The following is a 23289-nucleotide window of genomic DNA, read 5'->3' on the forward strand; positions in this document are numbered from 1 at the left end:
TTCAGAAAAACTCCACACACTTTATTATGGACATCCCATTGTTAGGATGTGGCACCAAATTTAAGGTAAGAAACTAACATCCTGTTTTGAGAAAGTGTTATTACTATCTGATCACAGTAAGTGACAATCAAATAGCCCAAGGTGACAAGTAAGTGCAAAAATACTTAACATTCAGTGTTAGGCAGTGTAACAAAGAATCGTGTTGATTAACTAAAGGCATTTACGTTGACTGCCAGAAGTCTGAAAATAACTCGATGAGAGCTACTTTCAGTTAACATCAAGGAGACTTTCAATAAATTGAGTTCACACCACTGGCACTTGCTGAAAGAATGCTCAAATACCTGACAGGCTCTCAGAAGGTGCACCACCCAGCACTCACCTGCTGTTTTTTCGCACATTTCTTACTTACGTATTTGGACTGCCTTAAAGAAGCCCACCAAAGATGCTAATGTATTATTCATGTCACCTAAACTGCACTTGTATTTTTGATGCCCTACTAATAGTTACAGATATTCTGTGCAAAGCTGATGCTTCCTCCTTGTAACACCTACATACCTGCTGTAATACAGCTATCCCCCCTTGTTTACCACTTCATTGTCATCTTTATATATATTACCAAGTGTTTTCTCTGAACTTTAAAATGATTAATGCTATACTAAAGTTAACAGCGGAGTAGGAAGCTTTGTAAATGAATGAAGTAACATTATCCTTAAGGGATCCAGTTTAACTCTCTTGTGTCTTGTAATGTGTTAACAATGCCTTAATGATGTGTAACACCAGTGCAGTACAAAATAAACTGTCACTAACAATGTTATTACTGATATATTTTGTAATTATTCAGTGGGCCTCAGTTATATTATACACATATATTTAAGAGATAGACTTGTGCATGATACACTAGGGACTCATACTGTTGTGTGAGATTTAGAGTGTACAATTGCCCACTGTGTGGTGAAATTTTATCTTTATCCAAAATGAACTGACCTCAGAGATTGTATATATACAATTAGTGGGGGTTGTTGAGATGCAGGTGGGTGGTGATCCCCTGCAAAAACACATGATTTTACAACTGCAGATGGCATTCCAGAGGAGACATTCTTTGTCACCCACCAAGTCTTATCCTCATCAACAAATCCCTTTTTGACATTATCTATATGGGGTTGGGGTATGACATCAAATCTCTGTTGATTCAAGTCTACTGCTCTGCTTTTTTTAAAAGTATGCCTGACTGTTGCAGGTCTTCTCTTACACAAGCTATCTCTTGCCTGGGCATCCTCATTTCCTCTCGTCTTCTTCCTGTCTCTTCTAAATCTTCTTCTCTCCCATGTGACCCTTGGTAAATGTATCCTTAAATTTGTCTCCCTTGCCTTTCTCAGGATCTCAGATTCTTTCACATATATTTTGTTTAAAATATGATGCACTGTGCTAATGACTTGTTTAACTTTTAGCCATTTCCCCCAGCCTTAATTTATTGGGAGCAACTGGTTGAAAACAGGAACGCCAAGAAGTAGGAAGCTTTAAAAGTCAAACTTAATTTGCACAGCAGAGATTTACTAAAATTGAATAGTTTAATTCTACAGATTTAAAATCTAGAAATATTTGCAGTGCAGGAAGCCAGCTGGCCTGAAGTTATAGTGGGTATTTAAGGCTGGGAGAAATGTCAAAGGAAAACAAACAGCGCAAATATATATGTGTGTGTGTGTGTGTGTGTGTGTGTGTGTGTGTGTGTGTGTGTGTGCGTGCACGCATGCATGTAGGATCTGAGATCCTGAGAAAGGGACGGGAGGGGGATATAGGGACACATTTACCCAGAGTTACTTCGGGAAGCAAAGCATTATGTTGTATGTATGCCAACATCTTTCATAAAAACAGACTTTTCTGGATGTCAGTTCATCCACAAATATTAATACATTCTGCCTAAGTTGCTTAGGATGTATGATACCTTGATTCCAATATTTTGGGAATTTGATGAAGATGTACTTTGGGACTGGAACCATGTTTGTGTCAAGAGTTGAACAACTTTAAAAGTTGTCAGGGGCTAGTAAATAAAGTCCTGCCAAGCAGGATGCAGGTAGGGATCCAGCTATTATTGACTGCAAAGTACGAACTCAAGGAATGGGCCAAAGGAGATCCAGCATTCTTGAATTTATCGATACTTCTTGCAAAGCAAGTGATAACAAGGAGATAGAAAAGTAAGCCCCCGCCATTGATAAATTATTTCATTTTTATAATGACTGAATTGTGTAAGCAAGGGATACACATACACCCCCCCAAACATCCATACACACATGTACATATGTGTGAACACACACACACACACACACACACACACACACCGATGCATACACACACACACACACACACCGATGCATACACACACACACACACACACACACACACACACACACACACACACATGCATACACACACACACACACACACACACACACACACACACACACACACACACACACACACACACACACACACACACACACACACACACACAAATGCATACACACACACACACACACACACACACACATGCACACACACACACACACACACACACACACACACACACACACACACACACACACACACTCACACACACACACACACACACACACACACACACACACACACACACACACACACACACACACACACACACACACACACACACACACACACAAATGCATACACACACACACTCACACAAATGCATACACAAATACAAACCTATACTGTGATTTACAATAGCTTTTGTGCACAGGCACTAATGGACCCATTTACACACTATCCCAGAGCTCTCTCACAGATAGGAACACATAGACATGCATGGTCTCGTAAGCCACCATTCCTGCATAGCACGACTTACATGCATCAGCTGTCTGTGCAGTCTGAAGTGGCTATGCGTCACCCTATAAATATTCCTACTACTGGAGCACTTAGGAGTGTGACACAAGAATGTGCTGCATAATTAATGCCTTTGGAATTCTACCCTGCCCCACACTTGTGTCATTCTGATATCTGTGAATCCTAGACTATCGTGTGAGTGGTGCAACAGGTAGCACATTCATCTTTGAAGCTGGAAGACCAGAAGGTTGTGGTTCTATTCCCAATTCAGATGACTTGGATTACAGATACTACAGTACAGCATTAGGGGCTGTGCTGTAGTCCTGAATATGTTATCCTTTGGATGAGATGTTAAACTGGGGTCTCATCTGCTTGAGTTAATGGTAGCTCAAGTAGATGTAAAAGTTCCCACAGCACCTATTAAAAAGAATAGGAAAATTTCCCTGAAGCTCTGTCTAAATTTCCCTTAGTAGTAGAAATACAATCTCAGGTCTTCCCTAAAAAGAGGCCACTAGCCTACTGGGAAAACTCAGGGCAACAAATGATAAATAAAAGGCTACAGCATGTTGTGATGGTCATTAACACAGAACCCTCCCACCAAGTACTACACCTGCAAGTGGTGCTCTCACCTTGCTGACCAGAGCATGCAGTACTGCCCCTGTGCAGTGAAGGGGTCTATGAACTGGAATAATCTAACAAAACATGAAAGACTACTGGGGCTCACCTTGCATACTTAACAAATAATAATGAACACTAGCCATTATGTTACATAATGCAATGCAAACAGAAAAAAAATGTACTGGTATGCAGTTCAGCTTCAATGGCAATTGCTTTTTATGCATTACAGAAATCTAGATATCACTCAAAAATATAATTACTTTTTCACAAAATAAATTGTGATGTGTATCTGTTTCACCTGGTGGTAAGTAAATTTTTGGTAGATACAATAAGAAGAATGGAACACACTGTGTTTGCTTTATGATTTTTCTTGGCCTGGAGGAGGCAGTTTGATAGGTAATGGACATGGATGTAACAGGTGAGTGTGTGCAGTGTAATGCATCATAGCTTTAAACATAACTGACCAGTTCTAATGTAACCAGTTGAAAAGGTATCGTTCCTTTCCATAACTCTTGTTTTTCACTTTTGTTCATCATGCAGGAAGATCATTCTTTTTTGATCTTTGCTAACAAGGTTACCAATCGACATGAAAACAAAGTGATTACACGAGTGAAGGCTGTGGCAATACCCATTATCTGTAAGTACACCAAGTACAGGAACTCAAGTAGCAAATACATCTTAAAGGACTCACTTGATCCAAAATTTGGAAATATTACCTTTGATCTTATGCTTGGTAAAGAGTTCACAGCCACATCAAAGCACATTAACAACGTTTTGACTGATTTAAACCCAGCAAATCAATTGGTTATTAGTGTTGTCGCTAACAGTAATCAGACAGACGTAGACCTGATAGTGGAGTCATGCCAGGCATATAAGAACGATAATATATCGGTTGTTTTCTCATTTATTGAAGCAGGGTAAGTAATATTTTTAGCACATATAATATGTCTTAAAAAGAGTTCACAATGATTATAGTTTAAAATGACTAATTATACAGACTGTTAGCATTTTTCAAAATATGTATGTCAGAAAAGGCTTTGGCTCCCCACCAAAGTTGAAATGAATAGAGTAGGAATTAAAGAATAAATGAATAATTTTTTCTCATTGTTATACTGTTCAGATTTCATGTTTACAAGTTGTTAAATTATTGTATTTTTTAATTATTCTATTAGTGTACTATAACCTGCATTTTATACTTAAAACATCATATAATTCATTTGGAAAACTTTTTGTGACCACTTTTGAAATAACAATCTGTGTGCATTGTTTTAAAAACCGACTTGTATTCCCTAAGTTATTATGTACTAATGCTGTGTAAGACTGTTAGACAAGACGGAGGAGTAAAATTTATAAGCAGTGCTTACGTCATCATCATCATCATCATCATCATAAACCACTTCCTCCATTTTTCTATATGACAGTCTCGACTCAAAGCCACAATTCTACCTTCCGCAACAGGCATTCCTAACTGTTGCAGGTCTTCTCTCAAGGCACTCCAGCCACCTCTTTGCTGGATGTCCCCTTTTTCTTCTTGTCTTCTTCCTGTCTCTTTCAAATATTCTTCACCAAATTATTTTGGATTTTTCACCACTTGTGCCCAAACAACCGTAATCTGTTCACTTTGACCCTTTGTGCAGGTGGAGTGAATGACTTCTGCTCTGAAGTCATCACATCTTCATTTCCCCTACAGTCTGCACCCGACCACCTGTCTCAGGCACTTTACTGCACCCTACCACCTGTCTCAGGCACTTTACTGCACCCTACCACCTGTCTCAGGCACTTTACTGCATCCGACCACCTGTCTCAGGCACTTTACTGCACCCGGCCACCTGTCTCAGGCACTGTACTGCATCTGACCACCTGGCTCAGGCACTTTACTGCACCCGACCACCTGTCTCAGGCACTTTACTGCACCCTACCACCTGTCTCAGGCACTTTACTGCACCCTACCACCTGTCTCAGGCACTTTACTGCATCCGACCACCTGTCTCAGGCACTTTACTGCACCCGACCACCTGTCTCAGGCACTTTACTGCATCCAACCACCTGTCTCAGGCACTTTACTGCACCCGACCACCTGTCTCAGGCACTTTACTGCACCCGACCACCTGTCTCAGGCACTTTACTGCATCCTACCACCTGTCTCAGGCACTTTACTGCACCCTACCACCTGTCTCAGGCACTATACTGCACCCTACCACCTGTCTCAGGCACTTTACTGCATCCAACCACCTGTCTCAGGCACTTTACTGCACCCTACCACCTGTCTCAGGCACTTTACTGCACCCTACCACCTGTCTCAGGCACTTTACTGCATCCGACCACCTGTCTCAGGCACTTTACTGCACCCTACCACCTGTCTCAGGCACTTTACTGCACCGACCACCTGTCTCAGGCACTTTACTGCACTCTACCACCTGTCTCAGGCAATTTTACTGCACCCGACCACCTGTCTCAGGCAATTTACTGCACCCTACCACCTGTCCCAGGCACTTTACTGCACCCGACCACCTGTCTCAGGCACTTTACTGCACCCTACCACCTGTCTCAGGCACTTTGCTGCACCCTACCACCTGTCTCAGGCACTTTACTGCATCCGACCACCTGTCTCAGGCACTTTACTGCACCCTACCACCTGTCTCAGGCACTTTACTGCACCCGACCACCTGTCTCAGGCACTTTACTGCACCCTACCACCTGTCTCAGGCACTTTACTGCATCCGACCACCTGTCTCAGGCACTTTACTGCATCCTACCACCTGTCTCAGGCACTTTACTGCACCCTACCACCTGTCTCAGGCACTTTACTGCACCCTACCACCTGTCTCAGGCACTTTACTGCATCCTACCACCTGTCTCAGGCACTTTACTGCATCCGACCACCTGTCTCAGGCACTTTACTGCACCCTACCACCTGTCTCAGGCACTTTACTGCATCCGACCACCTGTCTCAGGCACTTTACTGCACCCTACCACCTGTCTCAGGCACTTTACTGCATCCGACCACCTGTCTCAGGCACTTTACTGCACCCTACCACCTGTCTCAGACACTTTACTGCATCCAACCACCTGTCTCAGGCACTTTACTGCCTCCGACCACCTGTCTCAGGCACTTTATTGCATCCGACCACCTGTCTCATGCACTTTACTGCATCCGACCACCTGTCTCAGGCACTTTACTGCACCCTACCACCTGTCTCAGGCACTTTACTGCACACTACCACCTGTCTCAGGCACTTTACTGCATCCGACCACCTGTCTCAGGCACTTTACTGCACCCGACCACCTGTCTCAGGCACTTTACTGCCTCCGACCACCTGTCTCAGGCACTTTACTGCATCCGACCACCTGTCTCAGGCACTTTACTGCATCCGACCACCTGTCTCAGGCACTTTACTGCCTCCGACCACCTGTCTCAGGCACTTTACTGCACCCTACCACCTGTCTCAGGCACTTTACTGCATCCTACCACCTGTCTCAGGCACTTTACTGCACCCTACCACCTGTCTCAGGCACTTTACTGCATCCTACCACCTGTCTCAGGCACTTTACTGCATCCTACCACCTGTCTCAGGCACTTTACTGCATCCTACCACCTGTCTCAGGCACTTTACTGCATCCGACCAGCTGTCTCAGGCACTTTATTGCATCCGACCACCTGTCTCAGGCACTTTACTGCATCCGACCACCTGTCTCAGGCACTTTACTGCATCTGACCACCTGTCTCAGGCACTTTACTGCACCCTACCACCTGTCTCAGGCACTTTACTGCACCCTACCACCTGTCTCAGGCACTTTACTGCACCCTACCACCTGTCTCAGGCACTTTACTGCATCCGACCACCTGTCTCAGGCACTTTACTGCATCCTACCACCTGTCTCAGGCACTTTACTGCATCCGACCACCTGTCTCAGGCACTTTACTGCACCCTACCACCTGTCTCAGGCACTTTACTGCCTCCTACCACCTGTCTCAGGCACTTTACTGCCTCCTACCACCTGTCTCAGGCACTTTACTGCACCCTACCACCTGTCTCATGCACTTTACTGCACCCTACCACCTGTCTCAGGCACTTTACTGCATCCTACCACCTGTCTCAGGCACTTTACTGCATCCTACCACCTGTCTCAGGCACTTTACTGCACCCTACCACCTGTCTCAGGCACTTTACTGCATCCTACCACCTGTCTCAGGCACTTTACTGCATCCGACCACCTGTCTCAGGCACTTTACTGCACCCTACCACCTGTCTCAGGCACTTTACTGCATCCGACCACCTGTCTCAGGCACTTTAATGCATCCGACCACCTGTCTCAGGCACTTTACTGCATCCAACCACCTCTCTCAGGCATTTACTGCCTCTGACCACCTGTCTCAGGCACTTTATTACATCAGACCACCTGTCTCAGGCACTTTACTGCCTCCTACCACCTGTCTCAGGCACTTTACTGCCTCCTACCACCTGTCTCAGGCACTTTACTGCACCCTACCACCTGTCTCAGGCACTTTACTGCATCCGACCACCTGTCTCAGGCACTTTACTGCATCCGACCACCTGTCTCAGGCACTTTACTGCACCCTACCACCTGTCTCAGGCACTTTACTGCCTCCTACCACCTGTCTCAGGCACTTTACTGCGCTCTACCACCTGTCTCAGGCACTTTACTGCACCCGACCACCTGTCTCAGGCACTTTACTGCACCCTACCACCTGTCTCAGGCACTTTACTGCATCCTACCACCTGTCTCAGGCACTTTACTGCATCCGACCACCTGTCTCAGGCACTTTACTGCACCCTACCACCTGTCTCAGGCACTTTACTGCACCCGACCACCTGTCTCAGGCACTTTACTGCACCCTACCACCTGTCTCAGGCACTTTACTGCATCCTACCACCTGTCTCAGGCACTTTACTGCATCCTACCACCTGTCTCAGGCACTTTACTGCATCCGACCACCTGTCTCAGGCACTTTACTGCATCCGACCACCTGTCTCAGGCACTTTACTGCATCCTACCACCTGTCTCAGGCACTTTACTGCATCCGACCACCTGTCTCAGGCACTTTACTGCATCCGACCACCTGTCTCAGGCACTTTATTGCACCCTACCACCTGTCTCAGGCACTTTATTGCATCCTACCACCTGTCTCAGGCACTTTATTGCATCCGACCACCTGTCTCAGGCACTTTATTGCATCCTACCACCTGTCTCAGGCACTTTATTGCATCCTATCACCTGTCTCAGGCACTTTACTGCATCCGACCACCTGTCTCAGGCACTTTACTGCATCCTACCACCTGTCTCAGGCACTTTACTGCACCCTACCACCTGTCTCAGGCACTTTATTGCATCCTACCACCTGTCTCAGGCACTTTATTGCATCCTACCACCTGTCTCAGGCACTTTATTGCATCCTACCACCTGTCTCAGGCACTTTATTGCACCCTACCACCTGTCTCAGGCACTTTATTCCACCCTACCACCTGTCTCAGGCACTTTACTGCATCCGACCACCTGTCGCAGGCACTTTACTGCCTCCGACCACCTGTTTCAGGCACTTTACTGCACCCTACCACCTGTCTCAGGCACTTTACTGCATCCTACCACCTGTCTCAGGCACTTTACTGCACCCTACCACCTGTCTCAGGCACTTTACTGCATCCTACCACCTGTCTCAGGCACTTTACTGCATCCTACCACCTGTCTCAGGCACTTTACTACATCCTACCACCTGTCTCAGGCACTTTACTGCATCCTACCACCTGTCTCAGGCACTTTACTGCATCCTACCAGCTGTCTCAGGCACTTTATTGCATCCTACCACCTGTCTCAGGCACTTTATTGCATCCTACCACCTGTCTCAGGCACTTTATTGCACCCTACCACCTGTCTCAGGCACTTTATTTTCCTTATCGTCTAGCTTCCTCAACAGCACTGCTTTCATTGCCCAGGTTTCTGTACCATACAGTAGTACAGTTCACCCCTTCATTTTATACACCTTACTTTTCAGCTTCTTTGACATTCTTCTGTCATACACCACCCCTGACACTCTGTGCCAGTTGATTGTAGCCTCTTTGATTTTAGCTTTGGCCTCCTCATTCAGGCCTCCATTCTCCTTTAGCACTCTTCCCAGATACCTGAAGCACTTAACCTGTTACATCATTTTCCCTTCTATCTCAGTTTTTAGTTTCTTCTGATTCCCCCCATCTGCTACCATGAGAACTGTCCTGTCTGCACTCAGTTTCATTCCATGTGCCTTCAGTTTTGTATTCCACTCCCCTATCATTTACTGAAGTTCTTATTCAGAATATACCTGTATTGTCACAGCATCTGCATATGTCAGATTTGCTAATCTGTCTCCTTCAGCCTTTTTTCTAATGTACTCGGTCACCACCATGAACAGCAGTGGGCTCAGAGCTGAACCCTGATACCCACCTAGTCCTACTGGGAACCCCTTTCTAAGTCTGAATGCTGTCTGTACTTGTCTCACTGGATCTTTGTACATAGCCTGCATTCATTCTACCAATGTTTCCAGTACTTCAGACCATTGTAGGCTGCCCAAACCACCTTTCTTGGTTCATAGGTAAGCACTAGGCTACTTGCCATTCTGAGCCATTTTAAGCCTAGCCCATTCCTCTATTGGTGCTTGAATAAACTTATCCCATTTGATGTTACACTGGCCTTACCAGACCATATTCATATGATATTGCAGTTAGCAGATACCTCTGTCTATTTCAAATTATACCATGACATCTTTTAAGCTTACTTATTTATTTTAAAACTCATAACATATTAAAAAGCTTAAAAAAAAAAAAAAAAGTTAAAACTTTCCTTTCTCAACTCTGATGTGTGCTCTTTATTGGCTCGCGGGTACTCGTACAGCACAGGTACATCAGATCTAGAACGGCCTGGGCACAGAACAGTACGAAGGCATTATACTATGAATTTATTTTATTTATTTATAGTTCTTTTCTTAAATATGTAATAAATGTAATAATAGGGTGGTACTTCTGGGCTGTATTTACCCATGGTTTGCTTTTGTGGTTGTTTGCTTCTTCACTCTCGGACCACCAAATGCCCACAACAGTAAAATAAGCATTACACCACCAAGCGCGGGTTATTGCTATAATAAACAATGTCCATTTATTTAATAAATAGTCCTTAGCAATTAACACCCTCTTATCTTAATCAGCTTTCTATAAATTTGTAGCTTCCAATAAATTATGATCACTATTATGTTAAGAAGAGTAGTTAGTAAAAGTAAAAAAAAAAGTACTTAGTAAAAGTAGCTAGTAGAATGGGAAAGAAGGAATCACCTATTAAAAGGAATGAAGTCAGACAGTATAGAAAATGTAATAACCTCAGTAGAATTCTAAAATTTCTTATGATATATGAAATTATGTTAATAAAGGCTGTGTCCTTAAAAAAAGTATACTGTAGCTAGTATAAATTCATGTCTGTATTATATAGCTAATTTAATTAAGCAGTATTACCTAATTTATGACGTATAAAAGACAAAACCCTACCATAGCAGATAATTTACTCTCTAATAGTGCAAGATCATCTCCTGCAGCAAAAGTTCTAGCAAAAAGAGTCAGTTTGGAGTGCTCAAGGGAGAAACCTCATCTTCTTGCAGTGGAATCCAGGACCTTGCAGTGGGAACATTATCCCTTGTTTGTGAGGACTCTGAGACTGTACACAAGACAGGCATTTTCCATCTTTTTCCTCTGACATTCTTTGGGTACAATTATTGATGAATTAACAGTCTACACCATTGTCTTTTATTTGAGTTTTAATTAGTCTACCTATTTTTAAAGAATGCTGTGGACTTTGTGCTTTTATATACTAGCACTGATTCATATAGCAGCACCCAGGGATCTGCATCATGGCTGCCGTAGGCAGATGCTGGGTTACATTAGAAACAGGAACACCATGGAAGTTGTGATGTGACACTTGGGGGTGTACAAGATGGACAGTACTGAGTCAAAAGTAACCAAATGTAAGGAGCAGATATGCATAGATATAGACACGTAAGGCCAGCACAGCAACAAACCTTTCAGTGAATATGAAAAAAGATTATACAGTAGTGATGATGTCTCCATCAGGAAGACAGGATGTCAGAAACAGAAGTCTCCTAGATTAACAAACCTCTGCAAAACAGTGGTATCACATAACCTAGGCATTGTCATGAAATATGGAAGCAGTATAGCTCAGGTCTGAAATGTACACTACAGTGCAAAAGCAGCAGAAATAAATGTACTACATATGGATGCAATGCACAGGTATCACAATGGGTGGCAGGTGGAGCACAGAATTATGGTTATGAGCTGTTAACAAGCTTTGAGTCCCTTAGCCTTCATTTGCCAGTGTGACTCTGAGCAAGTCACTTACCCAGACAGTGCTCCTGGGCTGACCCTGAAAAAGTCCACATGGATCAGTGCTTTAGCCTAGTTAAATACAAAATAAAATCTACAAATGGATACAACTATGCACTTATCATGTATAAGAAACACAAGTTCAGAATATGAATGTAATAAAATTGGCAGTCTGGCAGATGGCAACAGAGGATTAAGGCTATGAGATGTAAATAAGCTACATCCTGTGGTAGAGTTTGATCCCTTCAGTCTTCATTTGCCTACTGTGTGACCTTAAGCAAGTTCAGACAGTACTTTGCTGCAGTTGGGAGCTGGGACTAGACACTTTAATGGTCTCCTGGACTGCATGCCTAATAAATACCTATGAATCTATGATGTTTACAGGGATCTCAAGAAGGGAAAAACACAGACAGATGATGTTGTAGAGTGGAGTATATGAGAAGATGCATTAGAGAAGGGATACAGAGGATTAAGATCAACCACTGAAAATTTAAGGATAGATAAGTACATAGGAGTGGTTTGAGGATACTGAGTATCTGACTAAGAAAGGAAAGCCAGTGAAATGTAGCCTGAGCATCTAACATTAAACCATCCACAGAATAATAAAACATCACTGTCATGTTTACAGGATCATAGGAGAATTATAAGCTAACAACCCTAAAGGACCTTTTTAAGCCTAGCCATGCTTCTCAGAAATATTAGAAAGGTTTTGGTCCCATAAGTTATGTGGAGAGTATATAAACTTGGGTATAAATGGTTGAGCATTTACAAGCTTCCTCTCTCTAACAGAGACATAGCTGCCAAACTAGTATCCACTAATCCACCCTTTACTTGGATAAGTGTAGGGAAGAACTTTGCTTCACATGGATGGGAAGCATGTTCCAGAGAAGGTTAACCTCTGAGAATACACCTGTCCCTCTAGCATGTCCTGTTTATGTTTCAGGATTGGTTTAAGTCTCTGGATCAGTTGTTTCTGGTGTTATTTCTTTTCTGGATGTGTAACAGGTACATTAAGGCTGAATCAGAGGATGTTTTGTGAGCCAGGTATAGGTCACCTCCAAGCAGCTTGTAGGACACTGATCATAAGGACAATGCTTTGAGGCAGTCATTGTGGTATACCACATATTCTTTTTGTGAGGAACTTCTGTGGTCACTCCAGTTGTTGCATATGCCTGATCAGATGCATGCCAAAGGGTACATTGTATTTAATGATTGATCTTATGAGGGCAGAGTACAACAGAACAATGACATCTTTGGACCTGGATGCCATATCCTTGCTTATAAGTTGTGCAACATGGAAGTCACTGTCTACATGTATTCCCAAATCTGTGACTACTGTGTTTATTCTTAGGGGTGTATTATTGATCCAGTAATTTTCAGGGGTGACTGTCTTACTAAACAATACTATTATGGATTTTTAGTTTAAGACTGTGACACTGGTGCCAGTTATTAGTCTATTTCAGGCCCTGTTGGAGGATGTTTTTGTATATGGAGGATTCAATGACAGCATCTAAGTTGTAATCATCTGCAAATTTGTTAAGCCAAAGGCCTTTGACATTACCCTTGGTTTCAGAGAAGTAGATGCCAAACAGGAGCAGACCCAGCATTGAGACCTGAGAGACTCTGCTACTGAGTGTCCTTTATATGGAGGGAGACTCCCCTATCTTAACTATCTGTCCTATCTCTGAGACAGTTGGCTATCCAGGGGGTGATGTAGAGACTTTTACCTAATTCAGAGAGCTGTCTACAATGTCCGAGTAGGGAATTGTGTCAAATGCTTTTCCCAGATTGAGGTAGGAAGTATGCGCCATTTTGCCCTCAACCATTGCTTTGGTAACCTTCTTGAAAAATTCCACTAGGCTGAGTAGGCATGACCTTCATTTGACAACACCAAGCTGAGTTGAATTCAGCATCTGAAGGTTTCCTATGTTATTTTTTTATCATGTCCATGATATTTCTTTTCATGGCCTTGCATGAGACTAGCCAGACTTATGGGTCAATAGTGTCCTGGGTCCATGGATGGTCCACTCTTGTGTAGTGGGATAAAGCTGTAGTTCTCCATGCACTTGGCATGAAGCCTGTTTGGAGGCTACAACTGAACAGTACTTCTAGAGGCCCCAAAAGGAAATGTTTCATGCTATTAAGGAGGTGTCTTGGGATATTATCAGGTACTATCAATGTCATGTTTTTTGCCTTGGAGAATACATTGAGAACTTGTCCCCTGGTAATAGTTGAGGGATTTATGGTTGGGGGTATTTCTAGAAAGGTGTCTGGAGCTGAATTTATTGGTCAGTAGGTTTTCTATGTCCTCAGGCTCAGTATAACTGGCTCCATTTACAATTAGTTTGGCACATTGTTGTGCATTACCTTTGAGGTTTTGAACAAAATAGAAGAATGCCTTGTAGTTATCCTTATCCTGGGAAGCTACTTTTACCTCAACTTTGGCTTCGGTTTACTTAATTAACCCCTTGACTTATTTATTTAGTTGTATGACAGAGTTCTTACCTTGCTGGGAATTGCACTTCCTATTTTTGGCCATGGTTTTCTTCCCTTTGTTATATAATCTGGTGAAACTGTGATTCCACTAGGGTGGCTTGTTTTTTGAGTTTCTTGTGAATTTATTTCGGGGTGGTACCAAAGCCTTTGTACAGCTGTATACATAACTGTAAATAGTTCTTGTGACTTGTTGGTTTCCTCTACAGTTCGGGAGGGGTTGAAATTTTGCCAGGGTGTCACATAGAAGAAGGAAGGTTGTCTTGGAATAATTTCTAAAATCAGGGCCAGCATGTTAGGCGTCTTGTATGATTCCTAGTTTGTAGTGAGGTAGTTAAAATAGCAAATGAATAGAGTGTTGAGATGAATGGAGAGTTTTTCTGATATGTTTAAATACGTGTTATGGGTTTCCTTGATCATAGCGGGGACCTGTAGCTTCAAAGGATATGATATGGGACTTTGCCAATGGTAATTTGGATGTAGACAAGCTTAAGTCAGTCATATTTTTTGACTAGCCTTGAGGTGTGTTTGTTTCTGATATAAATTGAAACATCTCCACCTTTTGTCCCTTCCTGTCCAGTAACAGCTGTAAATGTGTGGAAGGCATTATAGCCCTGCACTGCCAGAGTGCTCTCTGTGGCTTTAAACCATGTCTCAGTAATTGTGCAGATGTCTACATTCTCCAGGGTAAAGAGAGCTTGCAGGGAGTGTAGTTTCTTGTTTAGACTCCTGGCATTGAGCAGTAACACCTTTAGATTTTTCTTGGATTCATTTTGTTATATCGGACAGTTTATCAGCTTGGTAATGCCTATAAAAGGCACTATGTAGGTGGATAAAGTTTTAGCCAATATTCAAAAATCTATACTACACAAGTTCAGACCATCCCTGGTAAGGCAACATCATCTATCAACCATATCCCCCCAGGCTGACAAATATTGACAATCCAAGGCAAAAATCTAGACATTGTACCCCCTTTAAATGACACCAAAAACTAAGCCAGTCATTAAAGTCAGTCATCTTCTGTTCTTATTGGGCATCATCCTTGGAGAAGGTAGAATGCTGCTCAATGCTAGGCTAATACTAGCCTGGGACACACAGCCCAAGAGCTCCATCTTATTTATGGCAGCTTCATTGCTAGTCACTGCTGGACCCAGCAAATGGCACTGCCCATTCCATTTTAGGACTTGCACTACTTCCAGTCATATAGTAATGTCATTCTCTTTATGGGCTGCAGTGTACTCCAATACAAAAAATATATATATTGTACTGTAGATTACAGTCCTCCTCCCAGTATAACTGGGGCCATCTGGCACAATAACCTGTATATCTATAGTATATGACATTATGACTACTCACTGAAACAGATATATATATATATATATATATATATATATATATATATATATATATATATATATTTGGCTAAACTGACTCCATTTGTGATTTCAATTTTCATTTTATAGAGCACCCTCCATGACATAAAGCAACTTCAAGGTTAAAATAATACAAAAGCAGAAATGGAACCATGGTTCTTTAAAACGGAGCTGATATTTTTGCAGTCCTCATTGTCCACAGTGATAAACAGGGCATGTTGATATATAAGGGTCAATCTGGAGAGGCACAATTTATGCTGGATGCCATAAAGATTCAAGACAACTTCACAGCAGGACAAAGTGCCCATACATGTGGGCATCAGTAGCATAACTATGCACCGTGCCTGTCAGTTATGTGTCCAAGCAGCATTCTACAGAGCTAATGTTATCACAGGGTAATGGCCTTATGTCACAGTCACATGGTTAGCACATAACGTTGGTGCTAATGTCCTTCAGCAAAACACAGGCACTTCTTGCTACAGTGTGCTGATGTATATAACACTATTGCCATCACACTGTGGGCTTTGTACTATTCCTTCTGCCACACGAACTGAAATGTGACTCTATCAGAATCAGCAGAGGGACAACAGCAGCATGAAAATATGGGGACCGATTTGTCTGAGCTACATTCCTGGATAATACTCCATGCTCACTGTAGTACAGTTTTGACATGACATGTTCCAGGCTCTACAGCATTATATATGCATCACAACAACAACTATGTGCACAGAAAATGCACACGTGGCTCTGGTGGCAAAGAATGCACTCTGTTCTTTCACATACAGTCCCTCATAATCCTTGTGGTTCCATCAATTTGACATACAAGTCATTGACAAAACACCAGAAGATGGATGTAACACACATCATGTAAAATCTGAGTGTCATGCACTGTGCTATAACTGCTTTTCTCAATACATCTGTCACATTGATTGTTTTGGGGTTGACTATATCTTTTTTAGGGTAGTTTATGACTTCCATAGGGGTTTTCCTCCATGACCTTGCTGCAGGTGTATGTTGTAAAGTCCATCAGGCACAGGATGTCCAGAGTGTTTCAAAGAAAGTCACTGATATGTTGTGCTTTGTTAGCAACTTATATAGTGCACCACAAACTCAGTTTCAATACAGTATATGTATGGCCATGAAGTCTCATCAGTTTATTAGATTATTGCGCAATTAGCACAGCACATGCTTTACAACCAGTGCCTAGAGTGTTGTGAATCACATTGCACTATGTAATATTCTGGCAGAAGGACACTGTTAAGAAAGTGTTGTAGGTAGCCCAAAGTAGCTGTTTTTAAGTTTCCTCTTCTCATATTAGGCCTTTTAATTGCCCTGTCTTGGCCTCTGCTATATATACTAGAAATCATTCTACCACTCTACTACCATCTCACTGAAGAAATGTTCCCAAATTTTCACTATAAACTATGTTCCTCTAATCTGGTAGTCATGTCTCATCCATCCCCCCTTTCCCTCCTGTCCAACATAATGTAGTCACAATTCTCATTTGATACATTGAACTGATATAATATGTCCCCAAGCTCATGTGTTTTCCTAGTGAAAAAATATCACATTTCTTTAAAACCCCGTTCATGTAATATTCATTTCACTCCCCCCTCCCCCCACTATTGTCGTTTCATTATTGTGTATTCTCTGCAGTATTATGAACTTTTTTCCCTGTAAGACCTCCAGAATAGTATATAGTACCACATTTGGGGGGTTGCATTTACCTGACAGATGAGGATCATCATGTACTATCTTTGTGTGCTCCATCTGTGGGTGTGCACCCTGATATTCGGAGCATCCTTCATCCATCTGTGGATCTGCACCCTGATATTTGGAGTGTCCTTCATTCTTGTCAGTCTGGACCTAATAGAGCAGGCTTTCCATAGTAATAGTAGTACTAGTAACAATAATAATGTGTGGAGCTTTTCTTCCTGGGTCTCTGCTGAAAACGGGCACCTGATTGCCCGGTCAGACCAATCCAGTAATCAAATATAAAATAAATAAATAAATAATAATAGTAATCCCCAAAGCCCTCCCCTAACCAGGGATTTTAGGGTGATCCCCAATGCACTACATAATGTACCACTTGTGTATCATTCCCCAGGGTTATCACCATGCACTTGAAAGGGTTGAAGTGAGCTACCACCTGTGTGAAACATGCCTTTGGCCAGCTCAAGACCCTCAGCAGGCTCTAATCCCCATTTGATACTTTTCTGCCAACCTTGGTGTCATCTGAGTGAGTTCATAAATGACCGCATTACATAACGTTAGATGTAGGACCTATCCTAATGGAACATCACTTGTCACTCATTCCACCTCTTAAACTTCCTGCTGACTGCCACTCTTTTCTGCCTTCTCCGCTATAACCCTTTTCAACTCTCTTACACAATAGTTATTTTACCCACATCTACCTCTTCCAATTTTATAATATGTCTACAATCAAGGTGTGAATGCTATGTAAAACAATTTACTAAAACTCTGATTTTTTTTAACTTTTAAGTTATTTACTTAATATATTTTTTATTAGAAAGTTTGTCACTGAGCTGGGTACAGCAAGACAGAAAAATAAATACTAGGTGCACTTGTTCATGTAATTTCAAAATAAGTATTTATTTTTATTTATTTGCATTTGCTTACTCGGAAATTCCGACTGGACGCATGTCCTTTTTCAGCGGATGCCTGGGGAGAAAAGCTCCAGTAACTTACAAAACCTACATAAACTTAGCATAGAGGCATATGGACTGGACCCAGGTTTGATTAGAAGCTTGGGTGTCTGAGGAGCTAGCAGGGAAAGATGGGTGTGCCCATCCTGTGTGGTGGGAGGGAGGGGCCTGTGTTCGGAGCAGACAAAGCAGTTAGATTTCCCTGATAGATACCAGGAAAGCAATTGATAACTGCTGCTGAAGATGGGTGTGGCATCCTGTTGATATCAGCCCTTTAAGGAAGTTAGGGTTGGCTCCACCCAGATTCCATTTTCCTATTCTGTCCGTGGAAAACTGTTGAGCAGTGGGGATTAAAAAAATAGGAAAAATCCACAGAGTGGTGTGATACTCTTCTGGGAATCTTCACTCTCCTTGCTGGCCCCCAACCCTGATGTGAACAGTGCTCGGAGCAGTTAATGAAGGTTAGGAAGACCCAGCGAATAAGGATAAGGGCATCACTGAGGTCAGCTGGTGGTCAGATATGTGGAGAAAAAAAAGAAGATCAAAAATAAAATATGTAGCTTGCTAACGTTTGTGACAGAAAACAAATAGAAACAATCCCTGTTTGGTATATAAAGGAAAACATACATTTTAGGTAGCAACTGAGTTTTATGCAGCTTTTTTTTCATAGATCACATGACCGCAATACCGTGTGCTGCCCATCTCAGATATTAGTGTGGCACCTGCAAGTACTGGAAGAGGTTCAGTGGGTCATTCAGTGACTCTTTTTGGGGCACAAGTGAAGATGTGGCTGTTATTTCAGCAGGGAGGAGAATGCAGAGTTTAGGCTGACCACAGTGAAGGCTGCGTTTACAGCAATACCGTGAATACATGCAATATAAATAAAGCCAATTTACTTGATGTAAACATGACATAAATTAGAAAGTTGCACTCAGTCGCTATGTAACAGTTTGTAAACTGGCACCTAACTAGTAATACTATAGCCTTTGTGTTTACAGTCTGGTCATTACACTTTACCTAATGTTGTATTATACCATCTGCTTTAAGGAGGTGTTAATGCGATATTTGTGAGAAAGGATGCTTCAGAACTGCTAGTAGTGAGCATTTTGTAGTAGTTGTAGGGAGTGTGTCATGGAATAGTATTTAACTCAATCATTTTTTTTTATGGTAATTTGGAAAATGCGTTTAAGAAATGAAATTAAGATAGACGCCTTGGTTTATAGACTGAAACAGTACTGTAATGAAGGTGACTTCATAGATAATGCCCTTAAAAGGACGTGACCGATCAGGAGGAAGTGTGGTTCATCCAAAAAAGAATTTGCATTTGGCTATGTAGAATTCAGGATTTCTTAGCAGCCTATGAGCTAACTTACATGAGAAGAGAATCCAGCTTTGACATGCAGAGAGCCCAGCCTGCAATTTTCTTGAACTGAATTAATATTACAAGAAGATGTGTAAAATGACAGTGTCATCTCTGTGATAATAAACTTGGTTGTTGCACATTTCTCTCAGAGTTAATGGAAGTTATAGTAGGCACAGATGAGGGAGGGGCCATTTTGTAATCCCTTGAGAGTAGGGAAGGATGAGATGTGTACTGTAGGAACTGAGACACCTGGGTATGCAGTTAATGCTGCTCTATCCAAGGTTTAGCTTTGCGAGGCAGAAGAGTTTGTTATAACTGATGTTGTCAAAGGCATTTACCAGGTCATACAACTGTTCACTTGAATATTTGCTTTCATCCATAAATCTGAGGATGGAATTAATGACTTTGATTTGGTCAGTGTTAGTACAAAGACCTTTTCAAAAGTCCATGCTGACAATTAGTGACTAATCTCTGGAAAGTGCGAACATCATTTAGCTGTTTATTTACTGCCTTTTTCAATATTTTTGGAGAGAAATTATTGCAGTGGAGATAGAAGAGAGAATAATTTATGGATTCCCTGGCACACCTTTACCATTATGTATTAGCACAGCTTCATTCCAGTGTATGGGTGCATATATCACTTTGACGCAGTTATTGAGAATGATTGTAAAATGAGTGGTTATGGTAAGGTCTGCCATTTTGTTGGTTTTAAGAGGGGTTCTCCAGTTAAGGGGGATTGATGAGGTTTGATAACAAAAGAGAAATACTTTACCAAAGGGGAATGTTGTTGTTGTTGCTGTCTTTCAGCTTTTTCCCGGTTAGGGGTTACCACAGTGGAACTCCGGTCCGCTAATGATTGGCAGTAGATTTTTACGAACGCCAAGGTGCCAGCTTGATGTTCAACCTTCAGCGACACTCATTTGAGGAAAAAATGAGGTATAAAGTGAGTTAGGGTGGTTATTGTTTAGAATCAAGTGTGGTTCTGATAAGATAGGATGATTACTGGTTAGAACTAAAGGGCTGCTGTGTGAGGCATTCGTAGTAAACACATAGATAGAAAGGTTTGGATTAAACTAAAGGGAATATGAACAGGACAAGCTATGGAAGCTGTTAGGTTTGCCAAGTTCATTTATCTTTCTGTCTCCTATTTCAGTAATGTTGTTCTCTAGGAGCTGAGAGAGACCCCATCTCTGCCATATAGCACTGAATCTTCCCACAGTGGTACCCAACCACCCGTTACACAAATTCGCTCTTCCTTACCCTACTCCATAATCCAACAATTAAACTGCTTGATCCACAAACTCTTGAGATTGTTGACAAATGGTATAGTTAGTACTTCTGAGGGTGGCACTGTACAGAACTAACACCTCCTTGGTCATCTCTTTTGCTTTTGCATGGTCCCCTTTACCTCCAGAATCACCTCAGTTCATTTTAGCCTATTTTATTTGAAGTCTACCAGTTTTTTGTTCCCCTATACTTTTCTTCCTGACCACTGCTTCCCCTTGTTGTGATTCTGCCTCCCTTCAGGCTATGTTTCTGTGCCTTTTCCTTCTATTTCCTTCCCCTTTGCTCTCCTTCTAGCACTCCCTCCTGTCCAGATGCCTTGAGCTCACCTTCCCCCTTTGCCCTTCCTACCTCTAACTTCATTATCACATCCACCCTACCCACTTGCACAGCAGTTCCCTGCCCTTTCTGCCAGATTACTTACACTCCTAATTGCTACCATATCACTACTTGCCTTCTACCCACAACCTACCCCACTAATTCTACCATCCTGTCCCATGTCTGCTCCCTCCTCTGTCCCTCCCCACCTGAATATCTGTGTCAAGTCCAACTCTCCTAAGCTTTTTCTTACTTCTGTCTCCCGCTCTCTTGCTGACTGTTCCCCACCAACCCCTCTTATTCCTTACTCATCTGACTAGCCAATTTAACACCCACTGTGGGTGTTAAACTTTACTTTGAAGCACCCATTTCTTCTAGCATACCTGTCATGCTCTTTCTTCCCAGTAACTTCCAAAGTCAAACTCCTCTCCCAGAGCTCATATACCTACCCACCTCTCTCCATTGCTTCTCCAGTGTATATTGCAACTCCTTTTCTCATTCTGTTTGCTAATCAAGCTGTTTTTCTTCCCTTGGATAATGGGTTTTCAAGAGTTCAGCTATCTTGCAGTTTTGTTCCATCTAGCTCTGCTTTATTCGCAAACTACCAACCTCCCTGTAGATCTTCAGCTCCAGGACAGCCAGCATTGAACATTCTACCATAGTTTTCATAATATTTTTTTAGTTTCTTTCATTATTCTAATGCCAGTGTCCCTAGTCATATTGATCCACAGAGCTCTGTGTTAGGTTTTACCATCCCCAGTTTGTCCTGTCTTTTTTTTGTCTGTCTGTGGTGGTTGTTCATTAGTCCTAACTGAATGAACTGTACTTAAATGATTGATTTTTCTCACTGGAAACCATTTCAGGCACTGCTTCTGTTACAGTGCTGACTGTCACTCATATTTTTTAACTCTTTAATTTTCTCCACAGTTATACAGTAATGGAGTTGGTATGCATAAGTAAGGGACATGCATGGGGTGGGGGCTTGTCCCCTGGCAATTTTTTTTTCATCTGGGTAAAATTATGATCATTTCTGTTCATCCAGTTGTAGTTTTCTCGGATGATATGCAAAATATAGTGAAACTGATTGTGTTTTGCACTGTTGCTGACTTTTCTGCATTACTGCCTGATCTTTTGCTTCACACACACACACACACACACACACACACACACACACACACACACACACACACACACACACACACACACACACACACACACACACACACACACACACACACACACACACACTAGATGTTGTTTCAGTGATATGCTATGGGAAGGTGGGTTAGGAAAGTATTATAACCTCCCACCTTGTACAGCACCACAACCACTATCCATAGCTCTTGCCTCCCTTCCACCCCTAATGTCTGCTGCTGTTGGGGGTCAAATGAGCAAATAGGCTGATGAGGTCACACAATGGGAGGAGAAAAAGGGAAGGGCTGGAGTCTGAAGCTAGGGAAAAACAGCTAATCTAGTTATTTATGCTGTTTATATTTTGGAAATAGTAACTGTACAAATAACATGGACAATGAACATTGTATAGGGGGCATTTTCCACAAATAATCTTTGCACAGGACTGCATAGTACTAAAATTGTATGCTTCTTACAGAGGCTTTTGATCTTTCTAGCACATCCAACTTATCAATAAATTAGAAATCACTTTGAACCAACCCTTATATGATAACTTAGTATTCCAACTCTTCAAATGGTGACTGCAGTGAACCATATGACATAGACTTCTGCATCCCTGAAAGGGAAAGTGCTACAAGGATCAGCATTTCAATGACTGTTTTTCATATCCTTTGCTAATAATACCCTTTATAGCTGCTACTGAGAAAGTGATAAAACAATGAGTAATGATGAACAGTGACCTTCCCCATGCACAGTGGTATGCCTTGCTTACTGACCAAACAGCAAGATTACTGGCTGGTTTCAAA

At 42.2% G+C, this 23289-nt stretch overlaps 1 protein-coding gene across 1 annotated transcript in view; it reads left to right on the top strand.

The window, feature by feature from the left end:
* The window catches only part of LOC122791269, a 564593-nt gene that overhangs the window by 463961 nt on the left and 77343 nt on the right, over positions 1 to 23289 (top strand). The window contains exons 10-11 of the mRNA XM_044058939.1: positions 1 to 65; positions 4018 to 4394. The exon at positions 1 to 65 is cut by the window's left edge and continues 102 nt beyond it. Of these exons, the coding sequence (XP_043914874.1) occupies positions 1 to 65; positions 4018 to 4394 (442 nt within the window). The remainder of the gene's footprint in view (positions 66 to 4017; positions 4395 to 23289) is intronic.

Source organism: Protopterus annectens, chromosome 17.part0 (assembly GCF_019279795.1).
Source record: "Protopterus annectens isolate FY-2018-M chromosome 17.part0, PAN1.0, whole genome shotgun sequence".
NCBI lineage: Eukaryota > Metazoa > Chordata > Ceratodontiformes > Protopteridae > Protopterus > Protopterus annectens.